The sequence below is a fragment of the Lynx canadensis genome, chromosome B4 (genome assembly GCF_007474595.2).
Source record: "Lynx canadensis isolate LIC74 chromosome B4, mLynCan4.pri.v2, whole genome shotgun sequence".
Taxonomy (NCBI): domain Eukaryota; kingdom Metazoa; phylum Chordata; class Mammalia; order Carnivora; family Felidae; genus Lynx; species Lynx canadensis.
Window position 1 is genome coordinate 75,103,160 of NC_044309.1, and position 11,900 is coordinate 75,115,059.

The 11,900-nt window shown below is 39.7% G+C and overlaps 1 protein-coding gene across 1 annotated transcript; it reads right to left on the reverse strand.

The window, feature by feature from the left end:
• Positions 1-2,966: 2,966 nt before the first annotated feature.
• Positions 2,967-5,217, reverse strand: LALBA (lactalbumin alpha). The gene is made up of 4 exons (XM_030322067.1): positions 5,085-5,217; positions 4,350-4,508; positions 3,804-3,879; positions 2,967-3,283 (listed from the first exon to the last, which is right to left on the reverse strand). The coding sequence occupies exons 1-4, from the start codon at positions 5,215-5,217 to the stop codon at positions 3,223-3,225; spliced, it is 429 nt and encodes a 142-aa protein (XP_030177927.1). The 3' UTR covers positions 2,967-3,222.
• Between the last annotated feature and the right edge of the window lie 6,683 nt (positions 5,218-11,900).

Consider the following 11,900-nt stretch of genomic DNA (forward strand, 5'->3'; position numbering starts at 1 on the left):
AAAACTAAAAGGCAACCAACAGAATGGGAAAAGATATTTGCAAATGATATATCGGACAAAGGGCTAGTATCCAAAATCTATAAAGAGCTCACCAAACTCCACACCCGAAAAACAAATAATCCAGTGAAGAAATGGGCAGAAAACATGAATAGACACTTCTCTAAAGAAGACATCCGGATGGCCAGCAGGCACATGAAAAGATGCTCAACGTCGCTCCTCATCAGGGAAATACAAATCAAAACCACACTCAGATATCACCTCACACCAGTCAGAGTGGCCAAAATGAACAAATCAGGAGACTATAGATGCTGGAGAGGATGTGGAGAAACGGGAACCCTCTTGCACTGTTGGTGGGAATGCAAACTGGTGCAGCCGCTCTGGAAAACAGTGTGGAGGTTCCTCAAAAAATTAAAAATAGACCTACCCTATGACCCAGCAGTAGCACTGCTAGGAATTTACCCAAGGGATACAGGAGTACTGATGCATAGGGGCACTTGTACCCCAATGTTTATAGCAGCACTCTCAACAATAGCCAAATTATGGAAAGAGCCGAAATGTCCATCAACTGATGAATGGATAAAGAAATTGTGGTTTATATACACAATGGAGTACTATGTGGCAATGAGAAAGAATGAAATATGGCCCTTTGTAGCAACGGATGGAACTGGAGAGTGTTATGCTAAGTGAAATAAGCCATACAGAGAAAGACAGATATGTTTTTCACTCTTATGTGGATCCTGAGAAACTTAACAGAAACCTATGGGGGAGGGGAAGAAAAAAAAACAAAAGAGGTTAGAGTGGAAGACAGCCAAAGCATAAGAGACTCTTAAAAACTGAGAACAAACTGAGGGTTGATGGGGGGGGGGTGGGAGGGAGAGAAGGGTGGGTGATGGGTATTGAAAAGGGCATCTTTTGGGATGAGCACTGGGTGTTGTATGAAAGCCAATTTGACAATAAATTTCAAATATTAAAAAAAAAATTCCAGTTAGCTAACACACAGTGTAATATTAATTCCAGGTATAGAATTTAGTGATTCATCATTTACATAGAACACCAGTGCTCATCAGAACAAGTACCCTCCTAAATACCCATCACCCATTTAACCCATCCCCCCACCCACATCCCCTCCAGCAACCCTCAGTTTGTTCACTATATTTAAGAGTCTGTTTCCTGGTTTGCCTCTCCCTTTTCCCCCGCCGTGTTCATCTTTTTTGTTTCTTAAATTCCACATTAATGAAATCATATGGTGTTTGTCTTTCTCTGACTGACCTATTTCACTAAGCATAATACACTCTAGCTCCATCCAAGTCATTGCAAATGGCAATATTTTATTCTTTTTGATGGCTGAGTAATATTCCATGGTACATGTATATACATTTGGGCTCTTTCCATAATTTGGCTACTATAAACATCAGGGTGCATGTACCCTTTGAATTAGTATTTTTGTATCCTTTGGTAAATACCTAGTAGTGCAATTTCTGGGTTGTAGAGTTCTACTTTAAATTTTCTAGAAACCTCAATGCTGTTTTCCGGAGTGGCTGCACCAGTTTGCATTATCACCAATGGTGCAAAAGGGTTGCCCTTTTTCTGCATCCTCACCAGCACCTGTTGTTTCCTGTGTTATTAATTTTGGCCATTCTTACAGGTGTGATGTGATATTTCATTGTAGTTTTGATTCATATTTCCCTGTTGATGAGTAATGTTGAGCATCTTTTAATGCTTCTGGTAGCCATCTGTACATAAATGTGGTACTTTAAATTGGAGTTTTGGCATGCTGGATTGTCAAAGCAGGAACAGATATAAAAAACAAAAAACAAAAAACAAAAACAAAAACAAACCACCTGAACCAAAACCCTCCTTTTAAGATGAGGAAGCTGAAGCACAGAGGACAGAGATGACATGCCCAGGTTTGCACCATCAATGAGTAGCAGAAACAGACTTTAGGACTCAAATCTCCCTCAACCCATTGGTCACCCTTTTCAGATTCTTGGCACCCCTATCTTTGCTGTCCTTCTCCCACCCCGCATCTCCACCAGTCAAAAATCCAACCCATACTTCAAAACCAGCTTAAATGCCACTTCTTTAATAAATCCTTTCTTGATCTCTTTTTCCACAGCACCCCCCCATGTAAAGTATCTTTTTTTTTTTTTTTAATTTTTTTTTTTCAACGTTTATTTATTTTTGGGACAGAGAGAGACAGAGCATGAATGGGCGAGGGGCAGAGAGAGAGGGAGACACAGAATCGGAAACAGGCTCCAGGCTCTGAGCCATCAGCCCAGAGCCCGACGCGGGGCTCGAACTCACAGACCGCGAGATCGTGACCTGGCTGAAGTCGGACGCTTAACCGACTGCGCCACCCAGGCGCCCCTAAAGTATCTTTTTTTAATGAATGTTCAGAGCACATTTCTAAACTCTCTCATGATGCTATGACATTATCCCTTGTATTATAATAATTTTTTTTAATTTTTTTTTACTTTTATTTATTTTTTGAAGGAGACAGAGCACAAGTTGGGGAGGGGAAGAGAGAGAAGGAGACACAGAATCCAAAGCAGGCTCCAGGCTCCGAGCTGTCAGCACAGAGCCTGACGCAGGGCTCGAACTCACCAGCCGTGAGATCATGACCTGACTTGAAGTCGGACGCTTAACCGACTGAGCCACCCAGGCGCTCTGCATTATAATTATTTATTAATTGTTTATCTTATCTTTCCTACTAGTCCTTGAGGGAAGGGACCCTTTTGCCAATTTTTTACTCCTTCTATAGTTCCTTGAATATGCTAGTGATCAATGAGTTTCTTGAATCGAGTTGCAACAGAAAGTAACCTCCATCTTTCTAAGTTCAGTCTATTTCCTCTTCAGTAGAGATGGAAGGTGGCTATGACTTATAGCTTCAGTGTCCACCCACTCACACTACTTCCTCCTCCTCCCTCCAGGAAGAAAATACAGCCAGCCATTCAAAATCAGGCCCTTTATTCAAGAGAGAGGTGGAATCCATTGTTGTAGTTAAAGTGCCATCAGGGGGCACTAAGCAAGGGTCAAAAGTCCAGTGTACCAGTCACACATTCCTGGAGAATCATTCTCAAGTGTCCAAAGGTGTCACTACAGAGTTCAGGGCTCAGAGACAAATCAGCTTCAAGGGGGTAGAAAGAAGCAAACTGAGGTAGCCTTAGGGGAGAGGCATTCCAGGAATGTACAGAGGGCAGAAACGGCAAAGACCGCAGGCACTCACAACATCTCACAGTGCCACTGTTCCAGTTTCTCAGAGCAGAGTGGTTTATGGGCCAACCTGATAATGGAAAAAGAGACGGGACAAGTTGGATGACTGGATCTTAGCCCAAACTTCCATCTAGCTTTATTCTCAAAAGGGTCAAGGTGGAAGAGTGTGGATGAAAATTAAAGAAGGACATTCCTAGCCAGATGGCAAGGGACACTGAGCCACCTAATGGGGTAGGGTTCACTTTTAAAACTCCAAAAAATTGTAGGACTGGAAAAGACATGCAGTGGAATCAAGGGCTTGCTTCGGGGTCTAGGACTAAAACAAGCTGAATTAGATGTCCACGTCCAGGTGAAGGGAGCCATAGGTCTCAGCCTTCTCTTTCTTATGCTTATTAGGAATATTGTTAAACAGGAGTGGTGTGAGGGAAGCTTAGAAAATCGGAAAACTGAATCTTCTCAATGACTTTTGTTTTGAAAACTACATTCTAAATTAAATGGTCAGGAGATAGAAAGAGAGGACAGTAGTGCTGGACTAAAGGAGTGAGAAAAAGGAGGAGAAGGGGAAAGTAAAAAATAGAATGGAGATTCACCAGTAGTCAATTCCTTCCTTATCCAGGATCTTCTTGGCACAAATCATGTCATCAGTAAGGTCATCATCCAGGAACTCTGGCAGAAGTTGCAAGGAGAGGAATGAGAGAGCTAAGTATTACCCAGAAAGATAATGTGTTTCCCTCTTCCCTGGATCTATTAGGTCTGGTTCTTCTCTGAACTGGAGGCTTATGCCTGTTGCCTTTCTATATGATAAAGTCAATACAATAATGTTCCCCATCCAAGATAAGGATTCCCTTCACTTTTCTTGAATGTCTCCGGAGGAACTGTCAACTTCATCAACTGACTTACTCTGAAAATGCAGGGTATTAGACTTCAAGAATCCCAGACAGCTCAGATCATCTACCTGTGAACTTCTGGGAACTGCCTGGGGATTTAGTGAACATGAAAATTCTGTCAATTCAAGCCCCACAGTTGAAGTGGAGTACAAGGCAGTGAAGCCAGAAGTATGCTTGACACCAAAAGTAAGATTATCCCAGAGGTAGCCTCCAGGAAAACAGAGGAACAGGATAAAAGAGGCTACTCACTGTCACAGGAGATGTCACAGATGTTCCTTGACTGAAGGATCTGGTTGTCCCTGCACCAAAATTTATTGTTGATCTGGAAGAGTCCATATTCTGTGCTGCCATTGTTATTCACTATGGTTTGTGTATCATAACCACTAGTATGAAATATGGTACAGATCCCTGAGGGAAAGATGAGAAAGAGGTATCACAGAGGTGACTATAAATTATGCATTTATAGCATAAATGAGGACCTGTATTACCAGACATAGAAAGGCTCTCTAGCTAATCTCCAAATATTGCAAAGCACAAAATATATTGATGAAATGAAAAGAGTTCCAAAAAGGACAGACAATAAGAGAAAGGGAAAATAGGGGCGTCTGGGTGGCTCAGTTAAGTGTCCGACTTCAGCTCAGGTCATGATCTCACAGTTCGTGGGCTCCAGCCCCACATCAAACTCTGTGCTGACAGCTCAGAGCCTGGAGCCTGCTTCAGATTCTGTGTCTCCCTTTCTCTCTACGCCCCTTCCATAGTCTGTGTCTCTCTGTCTCTCAAAAATGAATAAATGTTAAAAAAAAATTTTTTTTTAAAGAGAGAAAGGAAAAATACATGAATAAATGTAATAAAAAGAGTAAACAGATAAGCAGATAAGATAAAAGGATTATTAGATAATTGAATAAAAGTGGAGAGGAAAAGGTGGATGAAAGAGAGACACATATGAATTGAAGAATGGATGAAGCAAGGCAGCAGGGAACTTACATTCAGACAAAGCAATGCCTCCATAGCCATCCATGTCTTTCAGCACCTGGGACAGCTCACATTTTGTAAATTGCTTCCCCTGGATGGCAGGGAACATGATGCCAATCAGGAGCAGAGAGACAAAGGACATCATTTTGGCTGCCCCCAAGAACCTGAAATAGGGACACCAGACAGCTTCACCTCCTTTTATTTGTGGAGAAAGCCTCGGGGGCCCTGGCACCAAGCCCTACATCCAGGAAGAGGATGAAGAGAGACTGGTCATGCCAACACAGAAACACTGAACCTGCCAGCTTCCTTCCGTACTTTTACCCCATTTTTCCTTCTCCTCCCCTAATCTCTAGTCCATACCAGTTATTGTTTTCTGCCCAGAGAGAGTTCCAAGCATGATTCTGTTCCCATTTGGCTTTGTTAAGTACCTTTGTTTCCTGTAGATTTGGTTCTAGGAAGCAGGATGTCCCTAGCCTACTTCGGGAACAAAGGAGGCCTCAGGGGTAATATGAGTGAGGCAGTCAGAAAATAAACTAAGGGTCTTGGCAAAACCCCCTCCCCACTAGACACATACAGAATATGGAAAAGGAGTGTGTGTCATTACATGCCATAAGCCCAGGACCAGAGTTGGCACTTGTCCAGTCAACTCAGGCATGGAAAAAAGGAAGAGTCCCTTAACACGGTGGTTCATGGCTGGGGGCTCAGGAGTAGGGATGGACGATAGCAACATAGACTACAAGAATCTGATATAACTTGGATCCAGAGATTTCTATACTTCAGGAAAACAGAGTATGACAGTATCTAGCTCTCCTATGAGCTATTATCCAGGCTCTCCACCACCAACCACCACTACCACTAAACAGCCAGATACCACATTGGTGTTAATTAAGACATTATGTAAATCCAAAACTAATAACTTGTAGCAGATTTGTTCATGGGTATAGAAACTTGTAGACAGCCTCAGAGTTGGCCACAGACGGTTAAAGAGAGAGTAACCCAAGTCAGTGTAAAGAGGACTTTGAGAACCTTAAGATTAGACTAAGATATATCTACAGCCTACAAAACAAGATTCTGGATCTGAGCTTTTTAAGGTCAGTGCCCCTGAACAAGTAAAGTTGAGGGTACCAGTTCTGAATAATTCCTCCAACTTGCTGGCATCAAGCTTCAAATCATGTGCCAATAGCTATTAGCCTCCTTCGTGCCAGGGCTCATCCTCTTTATTCCAATCTCTCAACCTGATTTCTTATATTGAAGTGGGTATCTGTCCCAACCAACAGTTTTCTCTATATCATGGGTAACCAGTATATGAAGCTGCATGAGTGAAATGAGTGTAGAGGATCTTGGTGCCAAGAGAGATGAGCAGAAAGTCCTGATGGCAAAGAAATACATGTTCAGAAACACAATGAAAGGGCTGCTACAACATTTCTCCTCCATTCTACCCAGAGGCATTGGAGGGGTACATGAAGGACAGGAATAGGAATAGGAATTCTGTCACACTAAGCAAGTATGGTTGAGAATATGGCTGGGAGTAGAGGATGACCTTGAACCATCTGACAGATAAGGAAAGCTAGGTCTGCTTGCCTATAATTTGGTTGGTTGTATCTCTGCCCTTCCCTGAAGCAATAAAAAGCAGCATCCAGGTCTGCACAGCTAAGCGCAAAAAATAAATGTGCCTCGGGCAAGAGGAACCATTATTTCCCTAGAAATGTTTGTAAAATGGCATATCTGAGGATCATCTGGAAAAGAATATGGAAGATGTATAATGGGAACAATTACAAACATTCAGAGAAAGACGCAGATTCTTGGAGATAGACCAAACAACAATGACCACAGCACTGAAAGAGGAAGAAAGACATCAGCACAGCTACCTTTCCAGACAGGTAGCGTGCTCTCTGTGCAGGCTGAGATCTGAATCAAGGCAGTGAAGAGACATTTACAACACATGGATTTTTTAGAAATATGCTAGGAAGCTATATTCATTTTCTCAGATGCTGTCATAAAAATCAGGTTTCTCAAATCAGCCCTATTTGAAGGACTTTTAGAGATTAAGGAATCAGAAGGGCCTGCTTCAAAACACATTTGGCAGTTGCCATCCAAAACTATAGTTTGTAGATAAGTGGTAATTTATAGAGAGAGCCAAGGACTACCATTTGGAGGAACATCCTAGATCCAGAATAACATTGATCATTACTTCTGGTTAGTATATTCACCTTGTTCTACTTCCTCCCATAATCCACATAAATTACTACTAAGTGGACAATGAAGCAAAATTTTGGACTTGACACATAAATTTCAGACAAATTCTTCATTGAATTATAGAGTTATTTAAAGCAAATAAAATTTGGGGGCACCTGGGTGGCTCAGTCAGTTAAGCATCTGACTTCAGCTCAGGTCATGATCTTGTGGTTCACAAGTTTGAGCCCTGCATGGAGCTCTGTGCTGACAGCTCAGAGCCTGGAGAGTCCTTCAGATTCTGTCTCCCTCTCTCTCTGCCCTCCCCCACTCGTGCTCTGTCTGTCTCTCAAAAATAAACAAACATTTTTAAAAAGCAGATAAAATTTGGAGAGTGAGTGATTTTGATTGGTGCTTTTCTTTTGGGGGTTGCTTGTGCAAAAGTCCTTACAAAGTCACTTAGCACTAGGGATTCACATCCTGTATCTGCACCAAAAGCGTGCTTGCAATTTACATTGGATTATTTTCAATTGTTGTACTTGTATTACTATCTCTATAACTGTTCTTGTGCATAAAAAAGCCAATGGTTCACTTTTGTGAACTGAGAATAGTATCAACAAAAAATGTAAATATACAAATGTAAATCATAACTCACAACTTATTTTAAAATATACTAACTAAAATGGATTTTACCTTTTTGATCAAATATTAGCTAAAACAAATTCATATGCAATACTAATACATAATAGAATTTTTATGCAAATCTTACCCAATTTTTCATTTTAAATGTCTATTTTTAAAAAAACATAAGAGCACCTAGCTGACTCAGTCAGAAGAACATGTGACTCTTGATCTCGGGATCATGAGTTCGAGTCCCACACTGGGTGTAGAGATTACTTAAATAAATAAAAACTTTAAAAAATAAAAATAAATGAGCACACATTTATATAATTTTACATCACACCTCTGATAAAATCTTACATCCTGTTTTTTGTTTAGGTGGTACTTTTTTCCTTTCTTTTTTGATTGGTTTCTCTCTCCTCCTCATTTCTTTCCTGCCATACACTGTCCCATTAACTCATATGAACAGTTTACCATATATCCACTCAAATTTTTATAAATTATCATATTTATATACATACATATTGTTTTGCTATTCATTTGAAAATTTTTAATCCATCTGAAATTCTATCTGGGTTCCCTCTTCTGTTCAACTTGTCATCTTTGTCTATTTTAACACAAATACTTAGTAGACTTAATTGATTTTATATATTTTGATATCTGATATGACAAGTCTTCTTTGTTATTTTTTATTAAGAAAATTAATCAAACTTTTTATTTTCAAAAAATGTTTTAAACTTACATAAAAGTTGTAAAAATACTGTAATAACTCACATATAGCCTTCGCGGAGATTCACCCACTGTCAACACTTTGCCACATTTGCATGTTCTCTCTCACTTTCTTTTTTTTTCTCTGGCTTTAGTAAGATATAATTAACATTTAAGCTTAAGGTGCACAACGTGGTGATTTGATCCGCATATATACTGTGAAGTGATTGTTGCAATAAGGTTAGTTAACATCTCCATCCCCTCACACGATGACCATTTGTGTGTATGCGTGTGTGTAGTGAGAACATTTAAGATTTACTTTCATAGCAAGCAGGCAAAAATCTCTTTGACATTGGCCACAGCAACTTCTTACTCAACACGTCTCTGGAGGCAAGCAAAACAAAAGCAAAAATGAACTATTGGGACCTCATCAAAATAAAAACTTCTGCACAGCAAAGAAAACAATCAACAACACTAAAAGGCAACCAACAGAGTGGGGGAAGATATTTGCAAATGACATATCAGATAAAGGGTTAGTATCCAAGATCTATAGAAAACTTATCAAACTCAACACCCAAAAAACAAATAATCCAGTGAAGAAATAGGCAGAAGACAAGAATAGACACTTTTCCAAAGAGAACATCCAGATGGTTAACAGACACATGAAAAAATGCTCAACATCACTCATCATCGGGGAAATACAAATCAAAACCACAATGAGATATCACCTCACACCTGTCAGAATGGCTAACATTAACTACTCAGGCAACAACAGATGTTGGCGAGGATGTGGAGAAAGAGGATCTCTTTTGCACTGCTGGTGGGAATGCAAACTGGTGCGGCCCCTCTGGAAAACAGTATAGAGGTTCCTCAAAAAACTAAAAATAGAACTATCCTATGACCCAGCAATTGCACTACTAGGTATTTATCCAAGGGATACAGGCATGCTGTTTTGAAGCCGCACATGCTCCCCAATGTTTATAGCAGCACTATCAACAATAGCCAAAGTATGGAAAGAGCCCAAATGTCCATCAACGGATGAATGGATAAAGAAGATGTGGTATATATATGCAATGGAGTATTATTCAGCAATATAAAAGAATTAAATCTTGCCATTTGCAACTATGTGGGTGGAACTAGAGGGTATTGTGCTAAGTGAAATTAGTCAGAGAAAGACAAATATCATATGACTTCACTCATATGAGGACTTTAAGATACAAAACAGGTGAACATAAGGAAAGGGAAGCAAAAATAATGTAAAAACAGGGAGGGGACAAAACATAAGAGACTCTTAAATGTAGAGAACAAACAGAGGGTTGCTGGAGGAGTTGTGGGATGGGGGATGAGCTAAATGGGTAAGGGGCTTAAGGAATCTACTCCTGAAATCATTGTTGCACCATGTGCTAATTAGCTTGGATGTAAATTATAAAAATACATACATACATAAATACATAAATAAATAAAAGATAAATAAACATTAAACAAATATTGACTTTCATAGCAACCTTCAAGTATATAATACAGTATTGTTAACTACAGTCACCATGCTGTACCTTAGATTTCCCAGAACTTATTCATCTTATAATTGGAAGTCTGTACCCTTTGATCAACATCTCCCCATTTCCCCAACCCCCCAGCCCCTGGCAACCACCATTCTACTCTTTGTTTCTATGAGTTTGATGTTTTGAGGTTCCACATAAGAGTGAGATTTTACAGTATTTGTCTTTCTTTGACTTATTTCATTTAGTATAATGCCCCTCAAGATCCATCCATGTTGTTGCAAATGGCAGGATTTCTTTGTGTTTTAAGGCTGCATAATATTCCATTGTGTGTGTGTGTGTGTGTGTGTGTGTGTGTGTGTAATGTTCTCTAGTCCTTTTTAGATAATCCATTGTTAGTGTATTATATACCTAATAATTTTTAGAAAGTAATTTTTTATGATGTTAAATCTTTAATCTCAAAACATATGTATTTTTCTTTCATTCAGATTTTATTTTACTTACTTCAGTAAGATTTTATAGTGTTCTTTATACATATTCAGTGCCTTTTTAATTAAACTTATTCCTAAATATGTGACACTTTTTGTTGTTAATGTGAATGAGATATTTCCCCCTTTCCATTTCTGGGTATTTATAAATAGTACAAAGAACAAGTACTTTTTTGTAAATATATCTTCTACAAAGCCATCTCACCAAAATACATTATAAATTCTAGTATTTTTTTTGACTAATTTTGGGGGATTCTAAGTATATAATCATAACTCCAAAAGTGATAAGCTCTCTTTTCGTTCTTTGGCTTTTAGCAAAAGGAAACTATGAGGAAGCTGTCTGCCTGTCATGGCTCGTGGCAGAAAATAATTAACAATTACAATAATACTAATGTTCTCCCCTGAGAATATAAAGCCATTGGCGTGTTCCCACTCAGGTCTGAGGTTCAGGTTTACATATCCACAACCAGGCAAGGATGGACCATAATGGATAATATGGTACATAGACATGATTCCTTCCACCCTTTACAGGATGAAAGCACTCATTCCCCCAGCTGCTAGGGGGGTTATCTGCAGACAGCATTTAGCTGAAACCCTCTTAGAGCAAGAGGGCCCCTTTGCCTCAGCAGGGGATAACACTGCCTGGACACCTCAACTCCACAACTTCCCATGAAATTGGCTAAGCACCTTGTTGTGACTGCAACACAGTTCAACTTGTCCCTCTGACCAAGCCTACTTCCTTCACCTTCCTACCTACCCACCCCTACCCCCCCCACCCCCACACACAGGTGTTGGTTCCAAAAGCAGTCTCCAATAAACTTCTTACACACCAATCTCCCTCTCACAGTCTGTTTCCTAGGGAACATGATGTGTAACAAAAATAATAATAACAGTTTGTGGGGTTAGACATTCATAACTAAAATTATTGAAAATAATGTAAGTCAGGCAATACTCAGAATAAAAGTTTCCTAAGGTCTTATATAAGATAATGGTTATTATATTAATTAACTATATTAAAAGTTTATTGGTAAAATTTTCAGATCAACTTGTAAAAGAATAGAAATAGAATATATAAATTCCAAATCCATAAAAGAACAACATAGACTAAGAAAATAACATTAAATAAATAAATAAAACTGGGGCGCCTGGTGGCTCAGTCGGTTAGGCGTCCGACTTCAGCTCAGGTCATGATCTCACGGTCCGAGAGTTCGAGCCCCGCGTCAGGCTCTGTGCTGACAGCTCAGAGCCTGGAGCCTGCTTCAGATTCTGTGTCTCCCTCTCTCTCTGACCCTCCCCCGTTCATGCTCTGTCTCTCTCTGTCTCAAAAATAAATAAACATT

Excerpts from the sequence above, each read along its gene's own strand:
- LALBA (XM_030322067.1), bottom strand. The coding sequence starts at position 5,217 with ATGATGTCCTTTGTCTCTCTGCTCCTGATTGGCATCATGTTCCCTGCC. Across the intron at positions 3,880-4,349 it reads CTGTGACATCTCCTGTGACA|AGTTCCTGGATGATGACCTT; the intron begins GTGAGTAGCCTC and ends AACTTCTGCCAG. Across the intron at positions 3,284-3,803 it reads AAGGAAGGAATTGACTACTG|GTTGGCCCATAAACCACTCT; the intron begins GTGAATCTCCAT and ends TTCCATTATCAG.